At 41.1% G+C, this 26,525-nt stretch overlaps 1 protein-coding gene and 1 long non-coding RNA gene across 3 annotated transcripts in view; one reads left to right on the forward strand and one right to left on the reverse strand.

The window, feature by feature from the left end:
• The first annotated feature begins 313 nt into the window (after positions 1 to 313).
• Positions 314 to 26,525, forward strand: part of EIF4ENIF1 (eukaryotic translation initiation factor 4E nuclear import factor 1) — a 41,759-nt gene continuing 15,547 nt past the window's right edge. Inside the window, exons 1-7 of the mRNA XM_024120628.3 lie at positions 314 to 410; positions 1,062 to 1,181; positions 12,808 to 12,881; positions 14,722 to 14,849; positions 17,626 to 17,912; positions 18,168 to 18,366; positions 22,132 to 22,307. Of these exons, the coding sequence (XP_023976396.2) occupies positions 324 to 410; positions 1,062 to 1,181; positions 12,808 to 12,881; positions 14,722 to 14,849; positions 17,626 to 17,912; positions 18,168 to 18,366; positions 22,132 to 22,307 (1,071 nt within the window). The 5' untranslated portion in view covers positions 314 to 323. The remainder of the gene's footprint in view (positions 411 to 1,061; positions 1,182 to 12,807; positions 12,882 to 14,721; positions 14,850 to 17,625; positions 17,913 to 18,167; positions 18,367 to 22,131; positions 22,308 to 26,525) is intronic.
• On the reverse strand, positions 1,099 to 12,795 carry LOC114484440 (uncharacterized). Of its 2 annotated transcripts, none has more exons than XR_003677307.2 (5): positions 12,613 to 12,795; positions 8,386 to 8,449; positions 4,263 to 4,501; positions 1,500 to 1,613; positions 1,099 to 1,171 (listed from the first exon to the last, which is right to left on the reverse strand). It is a non-coding gene; the product is annotated as an uncharacterized lncRNA (long non-coding RNA). The 2 variants fall into 2 exon arrangements; XR_008615990.1 differs by lacking the exon at positions 12,613 to 12,795 and adding an exon at positions 9,820 to 10,078.

The raw sequence follows: 26,525 nt of genomic DNA on the forward strand, positions 1-26,525 counted from the left end.
GAAGGGAGACAATCCGAGCGGGTGGGGGGGGCCGAGAGCGAAGGCCGCGCGGAGCAGCCCTCGGACCGGCGCGGGCGGCGGGCAGGGGAGCGGCGGCCGAGGCACCGAGTAAGGGCCGGGTGGCGGCGGGCGCGCCGGGATTCGGGGCGCTGCGCGCCTGTGCCCGCGGGAAGAGAAGCGGAGCGAGTGCGCTGCGCCCGGGTTTGCGGGCGTGAGCGCGAGCGCCGGGGCGCGCGCGGGGGCCGGGCAGGGGCGCGAGGCCAGCGGGGCGGCCGGCTGGCAGCGGGCGGGCTGGCGGGGCCCGAGCCGCCGGGCCGGGGCGGATGGCGGCGGGCCTGTACCGGCTCCAGCTTGGAGCGCCCGGGTCGGGGGATTCGGCCTCCCCGCTTCCTCCGGCCCGCCTCCCCTCCGTGAGTACTGTCCCCGCCCTTCCTCCGAAGGAGGCCGCTGGGCCGGGGCCTGCGCGAGAGGCCGGGGGTTGGGGTCTCGGCCAGGGGAAGCTGAGTTTTGGAGCTGAAGCCGGCGCTCGCCTCTTCCTTGCCAGGGGCTCCCTTGACATGTCCACAGGTGCGGCTGGCCTAGTGAGGGGCGCTCGGGCCCCGTCCCCAGTCCCTGGCCTCCGGTAACAAGGGGCAGCTGGCGCCGTCCATTGGCAAGTGACAGGCACTTTACCACTGCCCGACTTTCCGGATCCCCAGCTCCAGCCAGTCTCCTACCTGCCCCCACTCCGAGAAACTTCCCCATTACTGCCTGAATGGCCCTCCGGGTGGCAGCGACTAGTGTTGGTTTCTTTTTGTATTAAAACTGCTTAAAGGCTGGACCCTGATTTGGGCATGTTGCACTTCTTATCCTGTTGATGCTTACTTAGAGCTCTTTGCTAGAAGAGGTATCTAAGTACCAGTGTTTCTGTTTCCAAGTGGGTTCTGGTTTATAGCGTAATTGTTGGGTGAGGGTTTTTTAAAGGTAGGCAGTCTAAGAGATATAAATTTCCGTTTCTTAAACAGTCAGGACTTCTGAAAATTTATTGTTCTCGGTGACAGTTTTGTGCTGATTTCTTCCAGGTGCAAAGAACTGTAGACCAAGGAGCCATGGATAGAAGTGTGGGTGAAACAGAAAATGGAGATGCCTTCCTTGACCTGAAGAAGCAACCGGCCTCCAAATCCCCGCATCGCTATACAAAAGTAGGCTTTGTTATTAATGAAATAATGTTTCTTTATAGGTGAGGTTAGTAACATTGTGTAGGAATTTCATTAGTATCATTTAAAGTGGTAGTCTCATTCTGACTCACTATGAACTAAATATTAACTAGATTTAGTAGAGCATTGCTTTGCACTTTTTTCTGCAGTGTGAATACCCAGAGTTTAAACTAGAATTTGCCTCTAAGTAGCCTTCAGGTGAAGGGAATATTGGCTCGATATTCCTTGTGTGAATTTGTGGATCAGTATATGTTGGCAGACAAATTCTGTAACAGCTGTGTAATTGGTGTGTTATTGACTTACATTCCATAGAGTAAGGATTTCAGCTCTGGGATGCCTCACAGAAATCAGTGTCCTCTGTATTGATGTTTCCTTGAGAGGTGAACTTCCCACAGGAATACTCTTCGGTGTGCTTGCCTAGGGTAACCAGATTTTTTAATTCTTTTTTTTTTTTTTTTTTTTTTACTTCCTGCTGTAAAATGCATATGGACTCAACAAAAGTTAAGACTTCAAGCTAAAAACTTGTGGTGATTTAAAACTCCTCCAGGTATCTGCTCTTTCAGGGGGGTGGGGAGGAGGAATCACCTCAAGGTTGTATATTTATTGAAGCTATTGTTTCACTGTCCTGTGGGCTACTGAACATTTCTGAAGAGGTTGACCGGAGCATGAATTCTTTACTAGTCCACTGAACTGTGTTGAGCTGGAGTACATAAAATGTGCATGGGACTGTTGACGGGAAGGGTTGTGTCCTAGTTGGGCCCATATCTATTACTTCCCTGGTGTGAACCCCATCAAGGATTCTAACGTGGTTATTGTCCCTGGCTTTCCACGATACTGATTGGTTAGTATTTTAAACTCTGGCCTTGTTTGTGTACTGATGCAACTACTCTTAACTACCTGATAAACTATCCGATGCTATTGGAGTAATATTCATTTTTAGCATAAAAAAAAAAACCTTGAGGAAAAGAGTGTTTTCAGGTGTAAAAGAGTTGGTTAATTGCTGTGTTAATACAATCTGTTTTGGCATGACAGAATGTGAGTTGATAGAAAGCACTTTACTTCTTCATTCAGATTTGGTCTTCCCAATATATTATAGTTTCTCTCAAACCTGAGAGTGCTTGTATAGTATTTCACAACTTAAATTCATTACCTAAAATGTTGACAGGTGAAATCTGAATGGAGAAAAGCTTATTAAATGAAGGGAAAGTGATTTGAACTGTTCTTACTGATACAAGCTCATGTGAATTCAGGTCTCCCAGCAGTTTTTGAATAAAAGTTCTGACTGGTACTTTACATGTAGAGTCCAGGCATAGAGGCTTTTGAATCACTGTCACACACTCATCAGAGGGTAGCATGTATATTTCATCTTTAATGTATATCCATCTTTACGCATAAGTCATTTTTAGGAAGATATTATTAGTCTTTCTTAGTGTAGAACTTATATATGTCTACAGTAAAAGACTGAGAAGCTCAGTATTGCCCATTTTTGACAATCCAACCTCAGAATTCTGCCATGCTTAGATAAATGTGCCTTAAAGAAATTTTTAGGTCGACAGTTAAGTTTACATTCAATGGTCTTCTCTCCCCAATTTAGTTAGAAATAGTTTTACTTTCCACTTCATTCAGGAGTACTTAGTTAATGGCAATTTTAGGGTCATGTTTAGGCAGTGTTGGGGTATCAGGGTAGTGCTTTCATATATATGTTTCTCAACACTCTGGTAATTTTATGTGGGATTTGAGGCAAACTAAGCCTTTTTCCTTTTGAAGGAAGTTTGAAACAGTCCTGTGTTCTGAGCACTATAATAAATGTCTTTTGGTTCCACAACTGGAATAATATTTGAGCCATCGTACTCCTTATTTACATATTGAGATCAAACTATTGGAATAAATAAAGCATTTAGTAATGTTTCTGCCGCTTCAAGTTCACAAGCTGGAAAGTTTAGAAGCAGTAGAAGGAAACTGTCCTCAGTGATTTTTGTTAAGTGATGTCTTTTCTGAAAACTTTTGTAATTAACTACAGGGTCAAAAAAACACTGGCCAGATGAGAGGGTTTCTTAAGCTTTGACCCTTCTCCATTTAGTAGTATTCAGTTGTTTTATGGGATAACATGAATAGTCTGTTCAGAATTCGAGGTTTTTTCCCCATGAAGGTGGAGGAGTTCAGATGTTTGGCGAGTGCTTTTCAAGGTAACAGACCAGAATTTCCTGTGTGGTAGGACATCCTTTAGTCCAGCTTGCTTCTCAAACCTTAATGTGTCTGGGGATCACCTATGAACCTTGGTAAAGTGTGAATTCTGATTGTTAGGGCAGGGGTGGACTTGAAAATGTGGCCTTTTAACCAGCTCCCAGGTGGTGCCCATTCAGCTGGTCCACTGACCATGCTTTGAGTAGCAAGGCTTTAGTCTTCCGTGGAGAACTTGAAATATGGTGTTGATGTTGTCAAGCAACTCAGGTGCATAGTTACTCCCCAGGGTTCAGTTGGTGTCCATTGTGCTTCCATGACTGTCTCAGGAACTCAAGTTAGGGTCACATTGGGAATTTTCAGGCCTACTCCTAAGCCTCAGTGATTATTAATTTGGATGGTTATGAGTAGCTTTATTGTATGCACCTGCTATCCTGAGGGTCTTGAGCCCTTAATTTATAAACCCACTCAGGTCCATTTTGCCAGGCCAGATTCCTAAGATCAAAAGCTATGTTTTGGTAGTATTTAAATGTGCGTTTTTCTAAAGTGATTGCATTATGTTGAAGGACTTTGAAAGGTTATAGAGTGGGGTCTCACATCAAAAGTCATGGATTAAAAATGGTTTAGACAGCGGTTCTCAAAGTGTGGTCCTCAAAACTACCATTTAGTATCATCTGGTAAATTGTTAGAAATACAAAATCTCGGGCCCGATCTCAGAGGTATTGAATCAAACTCTAGGGTTAGGGCCAGCCATCACCGGCTGAATAACAAGTAATTCAGAGAATTCTGACTCAGATTCAAGTTTGAGAACCATTAGTTTAGAAAACAGGAGGTAGTGAGGCTTATTAGTGGAAAAAGTTTGGGACTCATTCAGCTTTTTCTTACCTTCATCAGTGGTCCTTGTTTACCAGTTCTTGAGATGTAGTACCTGCTCTTCTATTAGTGATACCATCTTCTGCTTGAAGTACAAAATAGAAATGCTTTGGCCTGTCCCACTCTTCAGATCCATGTTTTTTTCTTCAAGCAACAGACTGATTTTCTTAGATCACAAAGTATTACGTACTTTGTTCTGTTTCTCCTTTGCTCCTGTAGCTTGCCACTGACTCCTTATTGAATGCTGTCACCTGCCAGTCGGACACGGAATAAAAGCAGAGGACACTCAGGATATTCAGCTTGATACTGACCAATGTTAACCATGCATGTTAAATCTACCAGCTGAAAAATAGGTGTTGGATTATCTGAGTTACCTGTGTGCTCTTCGTTGCCTTGACTAGTTATAAATTGGCACCGTTTTATTTGTCATTGTAGGGATCTTTAAAGGAGGCCACCCTAATGTGTGGCTGATGGGCAGTTAGTTGGTCACAGTGGTACAGCCATGTTTGTGTCTTTGCTTTGTTTCTTTATTTTGTTTTGTTTGTTTTGGCCATGCCATACAGCTTGCAGGATCTTAGTTCCCCGGCCAGGGATTGAACCCGGGCCCCAGCAGTGAAAGCACCAAGTCCTAGCCACTGGACCACCAGGGAATTCCCTGTCTTTGCTTTAAAATCATTAAGAAAACAGACAAGCAACTGAAGTGGACTGATTTGAGTAATCCTTCTAGCCTTCTTGGAGAGAATCAGTTGCAAGACTTGAAGTCAAGCCTTTGAGAATACTTTTTGATTTAAATTCTAGGTTGAAATCAGTAGTCCAATGGTCAGTTTTTGCTATACAAAGATCTCGTTTGATAACTTCATGGGTATCTCATAAACTGAGTTGAATAGTAGGCTCTAACAGGTGACATTTCAGTGAGGCACTTAGCTATAAACTTCTAAGCTAGTATAAAAATAGGGGTGCCTGTTTATATGGGGGAAGGCAGAATTGTGGTACAAAAATTCATGATACCATGTTAATGTTTCAGCTGTCCAGAAACCTAACTGGAAGTTCTTAGAGGGGCTGGCTGGCAACACCATAGATACTGTCTTCTGACTGCTCTTTCCTACCTGTTCCGATTTTAAGTCATCTTGAAAAGTTGGGATTAAGGGCCCTAGCCCCCTTGGGTATCCTCTCTTCCTTCCTCATGGTGGGAACTTCTAGCTAGATAAGGAGCCAGTCATTTCACAATTGGAACGTCTGACATAGAAATCTGTGGTTCTAGCACCCCTTCCTAAATCTTTGGTTCAGGAAGGAGTGCTGTAAGAGGAGCTGGCCTAGGGGAAGCATGCCCGAGGAGGTGGCAGTTTGTTCAGAGTTCCCAGTGGTCCCACTGGACTGGGACAAACCCAACACTGAGTGACAAAGATGCTGGGAGGGGTTGGGCACCTTCCCCTGTCCTCTCAAGAGAATCACTGGAGAGGAGAGGATAAGGGGCCACTGAGCCCCACTGCCTGGTTTGGGATCCCCCACTCTTCCACCTACTTAACCTGTGTTGCCTTCAGTCATATTCTCAACTTCTCTGACTCTCATCTTTTTCCTCTGTAAAATGCAGATAGAATAGTATCTAACCCATAGGATTTTTGTGGGGAATAAATGAGAAAATGAATATCAAGTGCTTAGAAAAGTGGCTGGCACACAATAAGTGTTAAAAACTGCTTATGATGTAATAAAGGTAGGGGGAGATACTGAAAGCTTCTTTAGATACCACCTTTAGATCAAGGTGCTTATTTTCTAAATGTCACAGTAACCATCTCCATTTTAATATGAAACCAGAAAGCACTATGAAGATGTAATGCTACCACCCTAAAAATGATTTTCATAAGTTTCCTTCTGGTACTTATTTACCTGCTTACTTCATGTTTTACATTGCTTTTATCGGTTGTATAAACGCATTTAAAAGCCAGGGTTTATTTTTATTGTGTTGGCCAGATTAACAGAAAAAGCAGGGTTTCCTTTTTTTTTTTTTTTTCCTAGTCCCATTTTCTTAGCTTCACATAAATCCTTTCAATAGAAGAAAGTCTTTGCATCAAATCAGCCACCATTAGAGGCTTGGGTGAATCCAGGTGCTGAGTCCTGCTTATCAGCTCTGCAGGATCCAGTTTGCATCCTGACCTGCCTGTAAGAACTGTTATAAACGGTGCCCCTTTAGCAACAAACCTCATGAATGGGGGATGGTGGAAGGTATCTCACGCACCCCCTGTGTCATTCGTTCACCATTGCCCTGGCTGTCATCTATGAATGCCATTACCTCATTGTGATCTATTTTTAAAAGCTTTCTAAGCCTTTCAGAAAAGTCATGTGACTCATAGATTGAAATATCAGGTCAGTCAGCAACCATCTGAGAGCCTGATGGGCCAAGCCCAATGTTAGTGGGTGTGTGGAGGGTGGGGACTAGAAGAGGAGGTCAAAGGGGAACCCAACCCAAGCGCTGCTCCAGGGACATCTGCCTTCTTTAGGAAGAGCCAGGCACACATAAGTGAGATACTGGGGCACTTCTAGGGTGCTCAGACCACTAACAGTAAAATAAAAATATCCACAGTAATCATAAAAAATTGGGCTTTTTACTCTTGTGAATTGAATTCAGCTCACGGAGGTAAAGAACATTTCCCCTTTCATCTCCTTCTATAAGTGACTTGTGTGAAATTCTATAACGTCAGATTGTCATCAGAATGCATAGCTGCTTCTGCAGGGGATTTCTGCAGAAAGAAACTGTATAAGGATTTAACCACTGTTGCTTTGGGCTTATACTCACATCATTTGCTTTCTACTTTAATTCTGATCACTGAAAGTAGGTGTCCATATTAGTAATTCCCAAATAGACTGTTTGGGAAGGCTTGACACATTTTCTTTAAGGAAGGCTGCTAAAACTAAGAAAATGTGTTTATATTTCCTTGGGTGTGGGACTCTTAGCCAATTAGCAGCTTGTTCTTGCCTGGTCAGGTTTTAGTAACCTATGCAAAAATTAAGGTCTCTGTTGATAACTCTTCTCTTGTCCAGATGATAATTTTAGTGAACTTGTTCATGATGTAAGTTTCTTTGGATTGTCAGGACTCTACAAAAGGGTAATCTCACATTCCCTCCTGAAATACTCATAGGGAAGAAGCACTCCCAGTTCAAAATGGGCACTTTGAAGTATTTTGCCTTTAGCCAAACTTGAAGGTTTTCTTTGAAAATATCCCAAAGGGATTCCTTTCCAGGAATAGTTGCTGTTAAGGACTCTTGAGATGGCAAGTTCAAGAAGACTTTTTTTTTTTTTTTTTTTCCAGGGAAGCCCAAGAAGACTTTTGAGAGATTGGAGAGCAGTGGGGCCAGGGACCACAGTCATCTGTCTGTGCTAGCCACTAAGCATGGCACACAGGAAGTGTTCTGTGGACACTTATGAAAGAGCAAACTTTGTGTTGACTTAGCTTATGGTTTCTCTCCTCCCCACTTACCTGGGGGATCCTCTCAGGCTGGGATACCATCTTAAGCAACTTAAGACATTGCTGAAGGTAACAGGTTTAGTTCTCTAAACCCAATGAGGAGGATCTCATTTTTCCCTAAATGTTGGGGTGGACCTTGGGCCACATTTTGAGAAACGTGATTGGTTTAAAGCACTACTTTTTAACCTCTGTGGGGTCCATTGGAGGTCTTTGGGTAACCACTGGAGATGAACACTCATTGCAGAACTTGGACAAATGCGTTTTGTGTATGGTTTCCTTGATGCCGTGAAACTGGTTTAAGAAGCCCTGCTCTCAAGAACAGTACCTGTAGTTTGACCTAGATGTTTAAAGTTATTCCTAGGAGCTATTCAATCCAAGAATTGTTTTGTTTCCCCAGTTCTCAGCCTATTAATAAAGAAAATTGCTCTTCATCCTCTGTAGACAAGTGGGCTGTGTTTTGGACATTGCATTTGGTCAGAGGCATACTGTGGCACAGTTGGTGCTGCTGGCATGGTTGATGCCTGTGTGCAACTCGCCCACTGCTCCACTTTGTGCTCTTACAGGCCTGTCAAGTTTGTACATTGAGCATTCACACTTAGAATATGCCAAGCGTATAAAGTCAACAAAGAAAACTGGAATAATATGGGAGGGAAAATTAAAACATTTTTACCAACCTGAGCCACTCTTTTGTACCCAAGAGTAGTTGGCATTTATAAATCTGTGATTAGAGCAGTAAGTCTGTAACAAGAGAAATTAAACAAAACATTAACCTCTGGTAACTAAACCTCTTAGTTTAATTTACTTAAAATTTTTTTGTTGTTGAGATAGAATTCACATACATAAAATTCACCCCTTTTAAAGTGTACCATTTAGTGGTTTTTAGTAAATTCACAACGTTGTACAACCATCACTACTATCTAATCCAGAATATTTTCATCTTGGCAAACAAACTCTACCCATTAACAATCACCCCCACCCCTTATCCCCTTCCCCCAGGCCCTGGCAACCATTAACCTACTTTCTGACTCAATGGATTTACCCATTTTGAACGTTGCATATAAAGAGAATCATACAGTATGTGGCCTCTTGTGTCTGACTTCTTTCACTTAACGTAGTGTTTTCAAGGTTCATGTTGTACCATGTATGAGTACTTTATTCTGTTTTGTTGCTAAAGATTCCATTGTATAGGTTTACCACATTTTGTTTAACCATTTATCATTTGATGGACATATGGGTTGTTTAAACTTTTTGGCTTTTGTGAATAATGCTGTGAGCATTTGTGTACAAGGTTTTTGTGTGAACTTAATTTTTCATTTTTCTTTGGCTTATAACTAGGAGTGGGATTGCTGGATCATGTGGTAACTGTATTTAAGTTTTTGAGGAACTGCCACCATTTTCCACAGCAGCCGCACCATTTTCCATTCCCATCAGCATGTTAGAGGGTTCCAGTTTCTCTACATCCTTGTCAATACTTATTTTCCCTTTTTTTAAAAATAGCCATCCTAGTAGACATTACATGGTATCTCGCTGTGGTTTTGAATTGCATTTGCCTGATGACTAATGATGTTGAACATCTTTCATGTGTTTGTTGGCCATTTGTGTATCTTTGGAGAAAAATCTATTGATCTTTTATCTGTTTTTTAAATTGGGTTATTGTCTTTTTGTTGTTGAGTTGTATGTGTTCTCTCTATATTCTAGACTCTTATCAGATGCGTGATTTGTAAATATTTTTTTCTGTCCTGTGGCTTGTCATTTCACTTTCTTGATAGTGTCATATGAAGCAAAAAAATTTCTAAATTTGAAGTCAAATTTATCTTTTTTCTTTGGTTGCTTAGGCTTTTGATGTCATAGCTAAAAACATTGCTTAACCCAAGGTCATGAAGATTTATACCTGTGTCTTCTTCTAAGAGTTTTATAGTCATAGCTCATATGTTTAAGTCTTTGATACATTTTGAGTTTCTTTCTGTATATGGTATGAGACAGGGGTAAACTTTATTTTTTTGAACAGTTTTAGATTTACAGAAAAACTGGGAACATATCTTATATTGGTATGGTACAGTTATTACAGTTAACAATGTTGTTACATTTTGATTAACTAAAGTCCATACTTTATACACATTTCCTTAGTTTTAAACCATTGTCCTTTTTCTGTTCCAGGATTCCATCCAGGAGACCATATTACATTTAGTTGTCATCTCTCCTTAGCCTCCTCATTTCCCTTTTTTGTAAGGCTTTTTTTAACCTTTGTTCAAATATTTTTTGATCCCCGCAAATAGAACATTTTGGTCCATCGACATGTTTTGCGGCTGTGTTAAAATTTTAATCTTTGCAAGTTGACTCCTAAATAAATAGGCAAAATCATTAGCGTTTCAGCAAACAGCTGTAGTAATAGTAGAGAACACCTATCACGTGGGCTCCCTATTATTTGGAGTTAAAGTTTCAAACAGAGGCTCATTGTTTAGAAACTTTTTGTATATTGAGAATATACATATTTAAGTATGAAATATATTGCCCTTGGTTTAATAGTATACTAGGGTTCTTAGTTTAATATTCGGATTTGAGGGTGGTGGAGTGAGGGGATATGTAATAATCTTTGGGTTCTTCTAATAGCAGAAGATTGCTTTGCAGTGTTTTTTCCTGTAGTGTGTATTTCCTATATTGCAAGGTCCTTCCTGTTTTTACTGGAAAATGTTTTAAGCCCTACTGTTCTTAGGATTTCTGTATTGTTGCATCTGCAATCATCATAACTACTATTGGTCCATCTTCCCCACCCCTCACCACCAAATTTGTGTCACCCCTGCCCTTCTGACACTGTGTTCACCATGCAGATTTCACTGGACTCCAGCTTCTACTGGCAATTTGCAGGTGGTATGTCTGTACTTTGACAGTTTTTTCAGAATTTTGAGTAGCCTTCAGACATTTCCTTATATTTGGAATTCTGTTTATCTCAGACTTCCAAATTTTTCTAGGTATTTCTACCCAATTAATAAGATAATTCATAAATGAATCCTAAATAAATGTAAATAATTGATATTCTGGTGTTAAAACTAAAATGTCATCTTGTTCTAGGGCATTTTGCTCTTTCTCACCTAATGGAGAAAACATTTAGGTGCCTCAGGTGTCTGAAGATACTGAGTAATTTCATGGCATGCTTATATGCTGTGATTCCTGTAGGCTGAGAGAGTAACTCTGTCCCTCCAAGTATTTACCCCAAGATATGGGAAGCAGTGATCAGAGAAGCAGCAAGCATTCTGTTGTGAGGCCTGTGACGGGGGTGTTGGAGAGGCCGCAGCACAGTGGTATATGCTTTTTTGCAAGGCAGTTGTAGCATTTTACTGGTACTGAGAGTTTGGGGATTGCTGTTTTTAACTTTACTATGAAAATGTTTATATAAAAAGGAGGCAGTGGTTTTGTGTATATGCATGTGTATGAGCAGGTGTGTGTGTGTGCACACGTGTGCATATATAACCACACATATTTCCTAGTTCTGCTGAGAGGGCCTAGAAGCAAATGAGGATACCCAATTCCCAAATCTTGATTTATTATACTATTCCCCACTTAAAGGAACTTGGATTTCTCAAGAAATGGCTGACTCTGGGGTTAGGACAGGATGGGTACAACATAAGATAGAAAGTAAGAGAATGCTTTTTAAAAATGATGGGGCATGTCAAAAGGATGCGGGAGCCAGCTTTGAAGAGACTCAATTTGAGCACCAAAATAATTAAGGATATTAATGAATTATAGAGCATTGGAAAAGCTGGGAATTTGTGAGCCCATGTCAATAATAAATAAGTAAATAAAAGGGGGAGAAGGGAGGGTTTGTATTTACAGTGGAATGCCAAGTGCCTGACTGGTAATTATGGAGGGAGGCCTACAGCTGAAAAATCAAGATTGGTTTGGCTCAGAATCACCAGTAGATGCTAAATTTATGGGGAAATTTTGATGAAGGCCAGAATATTTGGATGATTTTAAAGTGTCTCCCCCACAGATTGCATACTGATTGCAAGTGGGAATGTAGTAACTAAAGAGTAAAACTGGAGAATACCTTGACCAGGTGGTTAACATCAAGTTAACATCACTGATGAGGGGCAGATGGGTGACATAGGCATCCAGAGGTGATGCTCTGAGGTGGACGTCTCTTAGGTTAGCAGAGATGCTTAGCCTTAATCTAATCATGAAGAAACATTAGACAAACCTAAAATGAATAATGTTCTCTTTAAAAAAAAAAAAGTAGGCTTTATTGTTTAGAAATGCTAATGTCATAAAAGACAAAAGAAGTTGTAGAAATGTTCCAGATTAGAGACCAAAGAGACATGACAACCAATATCTGGTTCTAGACTGGATCCTGTGTTAGAGTCTAATAAAAGGTAATATAAAGGACATTATTGGGTCATTTGACAAAATTGGAATCCAGAGGGATAAAGTGTTATTGATAACTGGTTGTATAAAACTGACAGCACTTCTCAACCAGGTTCTGCAGAAGTGAGCCCTTATACCCTAAGGCATCCATTGTATGTAATAGATTCTCTTCTGTCCTGTGCATCTAAAATGATACTGGCCAAGTATAATCCTTGGGAGAATGGAAAAATAGTCACTCATTATTTTCTGTAGGGCTTAATTCTCTCATGAGCCACAAAAAAAGGCTGTGAAAGAATATGCTCATTTTTAGGAAACAGGCACTGAAGTATTTAGGGGTAAAGGACCATGTACATTAAAAAAAAAAAAAAAAAATCTATCCCCTTGTAAGTTGGCATCTAATGCATTTAAGACCAGTCAGAATAGCTGAAGGTTTTATGTAAGCCTGAAGCTACCATGCCTTGATCAGCGTTCAGTGTTGTGGGGTATATTATTGGACAGAAGTTTATGAGAGAGTGTGTTTTAGGAATAAACTGATCACTTACGTTATTTGCCAATTCTGCTTGAGCTTCTGGTGAGAACCTTGAGCTGACTCTGGTCCTTTCTGGAATAAGTCAGGGTGTAAATAAATAACTATGAACTGCTTAAGGTAGACAGTCAGTTACTGATAACAAAAATAAGTTGAAAATATGTGGCCCAAGAAATATTGTTCAAAATCACCATATGATTTCTCTTTCTAGGAGGAGCTCTTGGATATTAAAGAACGCCCTCATTCCAAACAAAGGCCTTCGTGCCTCTCTGAGAAATATGACAGGTATCTGGGGGGGTCAACTTCTTGTTACACCAAACTTAATAAATGGAGTTGTATTGTTTTGCTGGAATTACGAGTGGGGAGATTTCAGGGGTAATGACATTGGGTTTCCACACAAATAAATGCACGTAAGGTATGAACATGACTAAATAGCATCTCACTGCACTGTCTTCATCAGCTTTGTTATTAATTAGCTGAAATTCAGAGATTTAAGCTGCAAGGAACTCTAAGGACAACTAAACCAATTCTCTTTCAACTAATTGGTGATGAAACTAAAACTAGAAAATGACACATTGGTCAAAGCCACATTGTCAGAAAGCAGAATTAAGACTTGAACACAGGAGTCCTGACCAGAGTCTTTTCTCTCTACCAGTGGTTTTTTGCACTGTGCTTTGAGGGTCCTTCAGGGGCCTGCCTGGGGCAGGACGATCAGGAGGACTCTGGGCTTTCTATCAGTCCCCCACCCCTCACCCCCAAACAAGAGAACCATTCAACCATTCAGATTTGGCGGGTGGTTTGTTCTGTTTTGTTTTCGCCGCACTGTACAGCATGCGGCATCTTAGTTCCCTGACCATGGATGGAACCCGAGCCCCCTGCAGTGGAAGTACAGAGTCTTAACCACTGGACTGCCAGGGAAGTCCCCACATTAGCCATTTTGCATCTTGGGCTCCTTCATAAGGTAGAAAGCTTTGGTTTGAGAAGGCTATAGCTAAAAATGGTCTGAAAGTCTCTTAGAATAACCCTACATTGCACTTCTTATGGTTTTCTTAAGACTTTAAGGTCACTTCTTAAATATCAAGGTAGATGGTTCATATTGGCCCACATTTTTTTAATATATATAGTGTTTAATTTTTTGGTAGAATAGCACACGCTTTTTTTTTTTTATTGCACACGCTTTTTAAAATTTTGTACATGGACGGTTCAGAAGGTTGCTAAATCTGGACTCCTCACCACTTTCCCCTGGTGAGGGTGATACTTGAATAATGGAGATTCTAATTGGTTAGGAGTTTTTGCTAAGTCTCAGATTAGCTGGGGGTTTTCTTTGTTTTTGTTTCATTTTTTTCTTCATTAAAGCTGTAAAGGTTTTTTATGCCTCAAATTGAATTTTCTTGTTACACCTGTTTCTTCTTGGCATAAAATAGTTATCATGGGCACATATTCCCATTGATTCTGAAGTGGAGACATTGTGCCTAATAATAATAATGAAAATAAGAGAGATGGAGGAAAGAGTTTCTCATCCTTGCAGAGCTAGAGTTAGGTACCAGATCGTTGGGCTCCAAAGCTTCTCCTCTGCACACTGCAACACCTGCCACCCCATCATTAGCGTGGGAGTAACAAAGTCAAACCCAGACTACACATTTTAGGCTCTTAAAGAGCTTTCTGTCCTACTTGTGGGAAAAACTGAGACTGTTCATAGAAATTCTGGAAAATATACACTAAGCATTCCAGGAGCTGCTTCCAATAAGAGGATTAAGGGGCTTTTTCCTCCCTGTACTAATCTTCAGTAAACTGAGTAATATTTATGGAGCATTTCTTTGTATAGGACAGGCATAGATACTATAATCCATATGCACCCCAAGGTTTGTGGTCTGGATGTTTCATTTATGCACAAACCACTGCTTTTCAAGTGACTATTGCTATTATGTGAACAACAACAATGTATTGCTGAATTTATTAGTTGTTTTTGTTTTCATCTTAAAAGAGAGAATCATTCTGATGGCAACCATGAAGTTTTATATTGAAAAGGGGTTTCCATAACCTGTCGTCACCTGAAGTAGTAGAAATTAGACTACATGTGTATTCATGGTGCAAGTGCTAACTGTTGGTGCCCTTTGACTTGCAGTGATGGTGTCTGGGACCCTGAGAAGTGGCATGCCTCCCTCTACCCAGCTTCAGGACGGAGTTCACCAATGGAAAGTCTGAAGAAAGAGTTAGATACAGATCGGCCTTCCCTGGTGCGCAGGATAGTAGGTGAGCATAGTCTCTGAGAAGTGGGGGCAGCAATTTTGGAGACAGTGCTCTTTGCTGCTGGCTTCATTCTTAGCTGTGAGAGTTTTATGCATTGGAAGAAAGTATCATTATCAGGAAACTGACTTAACAGTTCATTTCTTTTTTTTTTTTTGAATTTTATTTTATTTTTTTAAACAGTTCATTTCTGATTAGCTAGCAGAGTAAAACCATAGCCTTCCTATGTAGCAGTGGTGAGTAGACTGTATTAGGCTATGTGCTTTTGAATTAAAAGTACCAGATCTTTCATTGAATTGGATAACTGAGTTAGATGTGGGGACCCTAAAGCTGTGCTGGAGAGCTGGTTATGCCCAGCCTCAGGTGAGACTTTTCCTCAGGTATAAGTTAGTTCTGGCAATTCTTAATTCACAGTAGAGTATGATCTGAATACCGGGTTTCGATGTGGTTTGCGACTGAAGTAAAGTTTGATCGTCCATACCTTTCCCCCTTTAAACTAGAAAAGTGAAATGGATAGCTGGCAATATAAAAGCTAGTCAAGGAACTTGTTGCAAGAGGGAACTCCTTTTGAGATGAGAGGAACACGCATCATAAAACCAACTTGGAACTGAGCAAAGAAGATGGGGTGATGACTGTAGCTTGAGCTGTAAGACCGTTCTACACAGATGAAAACTTAGAAGCAACCTAAATGTCCAGCAGTAGAAATGAAGTTGAGTAAACTTTGGTATATCCATATATAGGAGTGTTCAGCTGTAAAAACATGTTGGAGACATGTTCACCAAGTTATACAAAACTGTCTATTTTGTGTCTTATTTTTGGAAGAAAACAGACACTGCATGGAAATTCTGGAAAAGTGCATACCAAAACATTTTAGGAAATGTTTCTTGTGAGAGGATTAAAGGAGGTTTTCCTCACTTGGACTTATCTTTAGTTTTCTGATTTTCCTAGGAAGAATTTTTGTGTGTGGTGACATGTTTTTCTTACATCTTTATTGAGGTAAAATTGGCATTCAATAGACTGGCATATAAATGGCACATAAAGTGTACCATTTGATGTTTTGACATGTGGATACAATGTGAAACCATTACCACAATCAAAGTAATAAGCATTTCCATCACAGCTAAAAGTTCCCCAGCACCCCATGTGTCCCTTCTTACACTCCACCCCTGCCCCGCAGGCAAGCACTGGTCGGCTGTCACTATAGATTAGTTTACATTTCCTAGAATTTAATATAAATGGAATTATACAGTACGTATTCTTTGGGTAACTTCTTCCACTCAAAATAGTTGTTTTAAGATTCATTCATGTTTTGGGGTATATAAAGGTTCGTTCCTTTTTATTGCCTAGTAGTATTCCATTGTGTGAATTTGCCATAGTTTATCGATTTATCTGTTGATAGACATTTGGGTTGTTTCAAGTTTCTGACTATAAACCAAAACTACTCTGAACATTCATGTACAAGTCCCTCTATAGACATGCTTTCTTTTCTCGGCTGAATATCTAGAGTCGGATGGCTAGGTTCTATAGTAGATGTATCTTTAATGTTTTAAGAAACTGCCAAGCTGTTTTGCAAAGTGGTTATACTATTTTACATTTCCACCAGCAGTGTGTGAAAGTTCTACTTGCTTCACATCCTCATCAGCACTTGGAACGGTCAGTCTTTTTTATTTTAGCCAGTCTAATAGGCATGTATCACATTACTGTTTGATTTACAGTTCCCTAATGATTAATGTTGAGTATCTTTTCATATACTTATTTGCCATCCATATATCATCTTTGGTGAAGTGGCTCTTCAAACCAGTTGTCCTTTTTTTTTTTTTTTTTTAAGTTTTTAAGAGTTGTTATATGTATCGGATACAGGTCCTTTATGAGATATATTCTTTTCTTTTTTTGGCCACGCCTTGTGGCTTGCAGGATCTTAGTTCCCCAACCAGGGTTCAAACCGGCACCTTCGGCAGTGAGAGCTCAGAGCCCTAACCACGGGAATTCCCTCAGATATATTCTTTGAAATATGTTCTCCCGGTCTGTGGCTTGTTTTTGTATTCTCTGAACAGTAACTTTCAAAATGCAAAAGTTTTAGATTTTGATCAAATCCAGTTTATCATTTTTTAAGATAGATTGTGCTCTTGGTGTCATGCCTAAGAAAACGGTGCTAACCCAGTGTCATAGATTTCCTCCATATTTTCTTCTAGAAGTTTTATAGCTTTAGGGGTTACATTTAGATCTATGATCCATTTTAATTTTTGTATATGGTGAAAGGTATGAATTTAAGTCTTTTTTGCATGTGGATATTCAGCTGTTCAGTACTTTTAACTTTTTAGGTGGTTACTGTTTCAAATACTGACACCTACTGTAGTTTTATTAATTGACAAAGCATTTGCTAATAATTACATAGATAAGAATTTAGTCAAGGGACTTCCCTGGTGGTCCAGTGGTTAACACTCCGTATTTCCACTGCAGGGGGCGTGGGTTCGATCCCTGGTCGGGGAACTAAGATCTTGTGTGCTGCACTGTGCAGCAAATTTTTAAAAAAGGGGAGGGAATTTAGTCAAAACAAAGGGATTATGGAGATTAATCATGGAAAATTATTGATTATAAAGTACATTTATTCCTCCGAAGAGATGAAGGTTTGCTCATCTTCATTAAATATGTGAACTCTCTAGCTGTTTTAGTGGTGACTCTTTTCCAGTACCCCCATGGCCACCAGTCATGGACAGACCACCTAGAGAGGAAGAATGCCCTTGCTGGTTTGCTTAACTTTCTCTTTCCGGCATCTTTCCAGATCCTCGAGAGCGTGTGAAAGAAGATGACTTAGATGTTGTTCTCAGCCCACAGAGACGAAGCTTTGGAGGGGGCTGCCACGTGACAGCTGCTGTTAGCTCCCGGCGCTCAGGAAGCCCATTGGAGAAAGACAGTGATGGGCTCCGCCTGCTTGGTGGACGAAGGATTGGCAGTGGGAGGATAATCTCTGCTCGGACCTTTGAGAAGGATCACCGTCTTAGCGATAAGGACCTGCGAGACTTGAGAGATAGAGACCGAGAGAGGGACTACAAGGACAAGCGTTTCAGGGTTTGTCTTCTAGATCCTCTGGCACCTCGTGTGTTCACTTCGTTTATACTGGGTTACCCTGAAATGCTGGGTGAACATAGCCCGTTGTTAAGCCAGAGGGAGGAACAGAGAGCTGGAGGTGGGGAGGGGCTTCAGGTCTATAGCATAGCATCTTCATTGTACTACTGAGCGTTATTTAATTCATCAGTCCTTGATTGAGGTAGAAATGCTGTAACTAGAATCCTATTTTTTATTTTGCATTATGTACTTTTCCAGAGGGAGTTTGTGGATAGTAAGCGTGTCTTTGAGCGTAGAAGAAATGATTCCTACACAGAAGAAGAACCAGAATGGTTCTCAGCTGGACCCACAAGTCAGTCTGAAACCATTGAACTGACTGGCTTTGATGATAAGATATTGGAAGAAGACCATAAGGGGAGAAAAAGAACAAGGCGACGGACAGCCTCTGTGAAGGAAGGTCAGCAGAAACTTTCAGAGGAAGGCTCACTGTTCTGAAATGAGATGTGCTTATAATTGGCTTAATTGTACACTTAGGAATAGGCACCAGTGTTAAAAGTGGCAAGTTTTTAATGTTGAAGCCTGATTTTGAAACTTCTTCCTAAGTGTGAGTTCACTGTGTGTAGATTGTACTGTCTCTTCAATTTGTCCTGCCTGCAGTGCTAAACAGAAAAGTCTCCCATTACCCAGTAAGAGCACTGTGTACATGAAAGGGTTCCCCAGAGGTAAGAGCATGTGATAGAAATAATGAGGGGTCTCATTTATTGAGCATGTATGTACTGGACACGTGGTAAGCGTTTTTTCGATATAATCCTACTTCTAACAACCCTGTGAAGCAGATATTATCGCGCCCATCTTACAGATGAGCAAATGGAGATGCAGGCGGCTTATGTGACTTGTCTGTGGACACTGAAGAAGTGAGTAGGGAAGTTGGGAGTTGAACAAGATGCTGTGCTTCAGAGCCCACCTCCTTCACCATGGTGTTAGGCCTTCATAGTGTTGTCACTTGGCTTCTCCCAAACTCACGTTTCTCAGGTATCTTCCTTGCTAAACTGAAGAAGCCAGAGCTAATGTGCGAGGGGTACCTGGTGAAGGGTGGGGGCCCAGTAGTCATGTTCAGAGCAGTGACCAGGCTGGTGGTCTTGGGAGGAAGCAGGGAAGAGGCAGGTGGGTAACTTGGGAGACTTTGCTGTTAAACTGCCTTTGAGAGATGCCTTTGTCTCATGCTCAGACTAAAGCAGCACCAGCAAGTGTGGTCTTTTCACCTTATGGTAAAGATCAGGTTTCTGATGAGAAAAAGCCCATCTTTTTCTTAACTGAGATGAAATCTGAATTTCAACCATTCTTGTATCAACACGGGAGGAGCCAAAAGTAGCAAAATATATCAGTAGTGTCACCTCCTCACTTTACAGATGCAAAGAGACAGGACTGGAAAGAGGTGACAACCGAGACCCTGTCCCGTGGGTTTAATGGCAGCGCCTCAAGTATCAATAGAATCCAGGGGTCCGGGCTCTCTCACCCCATTGGTTAATTGTCCTAGCTACTGTGTTTAAGATAAACAGGTACTCTAGTTGCATCTTGGCTGCAAGAACGATAGGACAGGGAGGGATGATGAGTGCCTTTGAGTCCATTTATGTCTGTGTTCCAGCTTTCCAATGAACTTGGTATGTAGAGTTCTCTGCAGGCATGTAATGTGCTGGGAGTATAGCCATGGACAAGACAAATGTGTTCCTTGCCTGCATGATTTTAATACAAGTGTGTGTTGAGCACCTACTCTACAGGGCCCAGTGCTAGGTATTGTACATATGGTGATGAATGAAACAATTTGAATATGTATTTCACTTATAAACCGAAAAAACAATTATGTAGAAGGAGGAAATGGTTAAAACCCTCCACTGATAGAAAATTTTAATTTGTATTCTCTCTAATGAAAAGTATATGTTCATTCTGGACTTCCCTGGCAGTCCAGTGGTTAAGACTCCACGGGGCATGGGTTCAATCACTAGTCGGGGAACTAAGATCCTGCATGCTGTGCAGTGCAGCCAAAAAAAAAAAAAAGAAAGAAAAGAAAAGTGTATGTTCATTCCGAAATGTGATAACACTTGCCCTTAGTTATCTTTCCTGGGTCCCTGGCTTTTGAGACTATCATAATAAATGGCCAGTTGTGTTTGTCTGCTAATGCATGTTCCTACCCACTCTCAATTGTCAGGCCCAGTTTGCTCTCAAGCTGGCATAAAATTACACATGGGGCACTTCTGCTGCTTGCATCTCTGTTAAGAGATGTTCTCATCTCAACACAAAATAAAAGAGAATAGGAGAAATACTAAAGTTTTTTTTGTAAGAGTATGAACTAAGTACAGACTCTGTCTTCTGGCTCTCATCCTAAAGTAGGTAGACAGGTTCTGGTGGGTTAAATGAGTTAGAGAGAAGCACTGCTCTAATGGAAAAGGACACAAACTTGGCATTGATTAGGCTATTAAGTTGTTTACCTTTTCTAGGGCTCGGTTTCTTTGTAAAATGAGGAAAATACCTCCACCAAAGTAGTCGTTTTAGCTAAATGTCGGTCTTTAAGGAACATGATTTACCTCTGCTGGTTGGCATTAAGTGTGTGCTGACCCACTGGAGAGGCTGCCCGTTGCCTTGTCCATGGCTCACAAACGTCCGTCTCGCCAGTTGCCTTAGGCCCTCAGAAGGCCCAGGGTTCTGAGGCGGCAGGCACCTCTGTGGAGGGGCAGTGCTGCCTTACACACACAGCACAGCATGGAAGAGCACTGCTGGCCCACCTAGGGTTGAAGTTTCTGCCACCTGCTAGTATTGAGACCTTGGGTAAGCAAGCCACTTAACCTTTAGGTTGTCGTCCCCTGCCTTGCTGTCTAGCTTTTTGAAGTGTTATTGGAATGAAAGCAGATGACAGCATTTAGCCTCTCTTGGTCTAGAATATCCTGGATGAATAATGAGACTGCAGTCCTGTTGGGGCCTTTTGAGAAGGGATGTGTCCAGGCTTTAGCACTTTTTTTTTCCTAGGAGGACTTCATGTCTGCTGTGATCTTGAAACTATAGGCAGCTTTTACATCGGTGCTTTTGCAGGGAGGGGCTTTAGAAGTTCTGTTCTTCAAATTAAAAAGTTGATTTTCCAGTATCTCAGTGCACTTATTTTAAAAGGAAAAAAAGTCTGTTTTTATCTGAAGGATTTTGCGTTTTGCCCATCTTCTGGCTAAAACTAAGATGTTAGCTTCCTTCAATGGAAACTTGGTAGCTTCTCTTAGACCTTACCTTCCCATCCTAACAACAAGACATAATAACTCAGTTTTAAATGAACCAGGCACTGCAGATTAAGACAAAGCTGATGAGAGCAGCTTTCCTGCCTCAGAAAGCTCAGTCTCACCAGACTGTTCCCTATAATATAGTGTGATAAGTAACTCTGAGAGATAACACAAACATTATAGAGAAGGCGGTGATTAATTTTTTGGTAGGGTAAAAATGGGTAGGCAGTGCAGACTTCCTAGTGGAGGTGACATTTGAGCTTTGCCTTGAAGGATGAACTGCAATCAGTAGGCAAATGAAACTTGCCCTTGGACTAGGTTTCACATAAATACCTTAGGTTGCTGAACCCTGACTTAAAGTGGTGATGCAGATGCATGGGTGAAAGCAGAGCCAAATTAATTTCATTCCTTTTTTTTTTTTTTTTTTTGTGGTACGCAGGCCTCTCACTGTTGTGGCCTCTCCCGCTGCAGAGCACAGGCTCCGGATGCGCAGGCTCAGCAGCCATGGCTGACAGGCCCAGCTGCTCCGCGGCATGTGGGATCTTCCCGGACCTGGGCACGAACCCGTGTCCCCTGCATCAGCAGGCGGACTCTCAACCACTGTGCCACCAGGGAAGCCCTCATTCCATTTTTAAGCAGTAAGAGAGGCTCAAAAATTGTCCTTTAAAAAAAAAAATTAGAAAAAAATCCACTACATTATAGAAAACTTGAAGAATGGGCAGAGGAGGGATCATAATCCTTCCTAAATCATGTCGGTGTTCTGGCTTGTTATTAAGTCTTTTTTCCTCCTCTAGCTCCCATAGGAAGGGAACTGTTTTACTGTTGCAAGTGCTGCACTGGCACAAAAAGTCTGCTTTTAAAGTCATCTGTGGCTCTTCTGCATGTGTGATGATGCTGAGGCCACAAAATATGTCTGGAGCAGTTTACATGATCAGACTGTCTTTGTCCGGTTTTGCTTTCAGGCATGGTCGAGTGCAATGGAGGAGTGGCTGAAGAGGATGAGGTGGAGGTCATCCTTGAACAGGAGCCTGCTGCTGATCAGGAAGTGCCAAGGGATGCCGTCTTGCCCGAGCAGTCCCCAGGAGAATTTGACTTTAATGAGTTCTTTAACCTTGATAAGGTGCCATGCTTGGCTTCGGTGAGTGTAGCAGCATGCTTATAAACATGGATGGAGCAACTGTAGGGTTAAATTTGACCTGAGTCTTTAAGATACCTCCTTTTAAAGTTTTGTTTTGCTAGATGATTGGGAGTTTTTTGGCTTTTATTCTTAAATATTATTTGAATTTTTGTTGGCTTCGTTTTGAGAGGCTAAGTGGAAATGACTGAATGAGAAGTCTCTACCAGTTAACTCTTTTTCCAGGTTATTAGCATTGGACTAAGAATTCTTCAGATGTTTAAGAACGTTGTCTGCTCTTATTTTTTATTTTTTTTTTTTTTTGCGGTACGCGGGCCTCTCACCGCTGTGACTTCTCCCGTTGCGGAGCACAGGCTCTGGACGCGCAGGGCCAGCGGCCATCGCTCACGGGCCCAGCCGCTCCGCGGCATGTGGGATCCTCCCGGACCGGGGCACGAACCCGCGCCCCCTGCATCGGCAGGCGGACTCCCAATCACTGCACCACCAGGGAAGCCCTGCTTTTATTTTTAAGTAGTTAAGTGTTTGTTGTAGAGCCTTATTGTGGAGGTGGATTTTTATAACTGATGATCAGTATCATACTGATCTGCATTCCTTGGGTAAGGCTGGTTAGGTGGTACCTGTGTGATGTGATGGTTCCGAAAACCTTTCATGAAAAGGAATGTGGGATACTATCACTGTTGCTGTCAAACTGTTGAAGTCTAATCTTTCTCGACTTTTAAAGTAGAAACAGTAAGACATCCCAAATCTTCACTTGGTACCTGCCCTTGCTCCTGTCCCCTTTGGCCATTTAGGGATTAGTAATGCCTCATCAAATTTTTGGAGAAAAGATAAAACTGTGGCCTATGCCCCCAGAATTGAGATTTTTCTGTGGTTGCGGACCGGGGCACGAACCCGCGCCCCCTGCATCGGCAGGCGGACTCCCAATCACTGCACCACCAGGGAAGCCCTGCTTTTATTTTTAAGTAGTTAAGTGTTTGTTGTAGAGCCTTATTGTGGAGGTGGATTTTTATAACTGATGATCAGTATCATACTGATCTGCATTCCTTGGGTAAGGCTGGTTAGGTGGTACCTGTGTGATGTGATGGTTCCGAAAACCTTTCATGAAAAGGAATGTGGGATACTATCACTGTTGCTGTCAAACTGTTGAAGTCTAATCTTTCTCGACTTTTAAAGTAGAAACAGTAAGACATCCCAAATCTTCACTTGGTACCTGCCCTTGCTCCTGTCCCCTTTGGCCATTTAGGGATTAGTAATGCCTCATCAAATTTTTGGAGAAAAGATAAAACTGTGGCCTATGCCCCCAGAATTGAGATTTTTCTGTGGTTGCTGAAAGAGTGCATAGGACTGATGAAATAGAATTTTAAAAACCATTTGACCAAAAGCATCTGTACGTCCCAGATGTCCTTTACAGGACATGAAATACAGCAAGTAAGTTTGACCAGTCCTTTAGAACTAGTGGTTCTAACTTAACTTACTCTACTCCTTAACTGTAACTGCTTCTTGTTTGATCATTGCATGAGTGGACAAAGCTGGGCATGACAGAGAGGCATGCCTTTGTCATTTGCCTGCCCCCAAAAGCCTAAAAGATGGCCACCTGGAATAGGTGATCAGACACTGCATAGCACTGATAGGAACAGGGCCGCAGGTGAGTTCCAGGGCAATACTTCTCAAATTCTCTATGGTGAAGGCCAGGTTTTATTTCCAATCCATTGAGGACCAGTACTTTAGTATAAAGTACAAATATCACAGCAATGCCCAGTTGCTATAAAAGTTGCTAAGCATTTACTCCAACTCTCAACTTACCTCATTGTGGGCCAGCTTGGCCCAAGACCACACTTTTCTACAGTGCTGTTCAGGAATATGTGGAGGGCGGCTGCAGATCAACCGGCAGCTGTGTGGTTTTGCTCCTTAAGTTCTAGCACAGTTTTAACTGTAAGTCCTCTAGCCAGATACATCACTTACAGTGAGCTGGCCGGTAGTCCTTTGGCTCACTATGAGCAGAAGGGTTGCATCCAGATATGAGTTTAATTCACTTGATGTAAAACTGAGTGATCCTCTCAAATTCTTAGCTTTTGAGGGGACAGTAATTTTTTATTTTTATACCAGCTGTGTTTAGTGACTTTTTTTTTTGCATTCTCTTAGAAGACAGATGGAAATCTTATTGTAAAAAGTTTTCACAGCAAAAGGTCAAAATTTGGAGGCCTGTGCTTGGCTCCAAATGTGAGTACCTAGGAAACTTACCTGTGTACCTAGGCAGAGGAAGAATTCAAAACTAAACTTTTAATAATAGGTAACATGCATACAGTGCTGATTGTTTTAGGCTTTATATCCAATAAGTCATTTAATCCCCACAAAACCCTTGTAAGTTAGATTACTACTGTTTCTGTTTTACAGATGAGGAAGGCAGGCACAGAGAGGTTTAAATAACTTGCCTAAAGTCACATAGCTAGTTAGTAGTGGAAACTGAATTCTAATTTTTGTAGTTTCCGTTAACAGTCTTCACTCCTAATTCCCCCCAGCTATACTGCCTATAAAGCATAAAAGTGAGGAATAGGAACTCAGCACCATCTTATCCTTTGGCCCTGACCCTCAACCAAAACTTGGTTAATTCTGAGAAGGTACCTGGCTAGGAAATCTCTCCATGTTTTTCATGGAGGTACTGCTCATTAAGGTGTGTATTCTATAATAGATTCACTTAAAAGCAAAGCTGGGATCAGTAAAAAGAGATGCTCTGGTTGTGCTTGTATAACCAGCTGGACTCTATTATAATGCTCGGAAAATGACCAGTCAATTGGGAAAAATAAGAAGGGCTATATAAGATTCGAATATCAACTGACAAATGATATAAAGTGTTTGAGGTATAGTACCTGGCACTTAGTAGGCCCCACAGTGTTGGGTATTAATTGGCATAAACAGAATTACACCAATTTTTTTTTTTTTTTTTTTTTTTTTTTTTTGCCATACGCGGGCCTCTCACTGAACCCGTGTCCCCTGCATCGGCAGGCGGACCCTCAACCACTGCGCCACCAGGGAAGCCCCTACACCTATATTTTTAAGCTATATTTACTGGCATTGCAATACATTAGAAGTTGACGGCCACAAAAATCTGTACAAAATGAAAATTTAGATCACATGTGCAAATAATTTCAGTTACGTAAGTAAAAATAAGCTGATTTTAGATATGCAGCTCTTACTACAGTACCTGACACATAACAGGTACATAGAAGTATTTTGAATGAAGAAAAAGGAAATCAAAACAAATCCTAAACTATGTAGAGTGATGAACAGGAGCATGACATAGAAAAACCTTGGTGGAATAATCAAAAGTGTGCTAAGATGAAAGTGTGTAGCCTTAAATGCATTCATTACAAATCCAAAGAAAAATCAAACTAGAGTGAAACAAATACAAAAATATGGAAAATTCCATAAAAGTGGAAAGTAATGAAAGAAAAGCATTGATTAGTAAAACTTAGTAATTGTCAAAGAGCAAAAATATTCACAATATCTATCAGAATAATATGAACCCTAGGATATGACTAGTCTAAATGACCTTTGACGGACCAAACTAACAGTCATATAGGTTACCTTAAAAATGCTATTAAAAATGTAGTCTAGAAAGAGCAGCTGAAACATACCAGACTGCAGTTCTTGACTAGATTAGGCTGTGGGATGTAGCAGCAGTCAGCTGAGTACCAATGTACATAAGGGGAGGGAGGGACTGGTGTTAGAGTATCCCTGCTGGCTCTGTGGTAAAAAAAAAAATGACTGACTAGATAAACTCTTAAGATTCTTTTTGGGTTCAAAATGCTCTAGCTTCTTGAAATTGGAATTTCTAGTAAGTGGTGTGTAAAAGCGACTTTGTCTCTACTTATGTTTTAGCTATAATAAAACTTAGCTTCTCTAACAAACAAAGTTGGTCACTGATCAAAATATGGAAATGACTTTCTTAACACTTACTGTCAAATCTTTAGAAAATGTCCAGATACCTTATATTCACTTCCTTTACTTTTTCATGTTCCTCCTGTGTATCTTCTGGCTTTTTTCCTATACAATATGATCAGAGGAAATAAAAACAAAGTGCAAAGCTATTTTTAAAATTTCAAACTCTTTTCAAAATTAAAATATTGTAAACAGCTGTAGCTTTTACTTTTAAAAATTCCTGTTTATCACCAAGGTGGTTGTGTTTTGGGTACAATTTCCAATTTTTCACAGTGAAACATC

The sequence above is a fragment of the Physeter macrocephalus genome, chromosome 19, assembly GCF_002837175.3.
Source record: "Physeter macrocephalus isolate SW-GA chromosome 19, ASM283717v5, whole genome shotgun sequence".
NCBI classification, from domain to species: Eukaryota; Metazoa; Chordata; class Mammalia; order Artiodactyla; family Physeteridae; genus Physeter; species Physeter macrocephalus.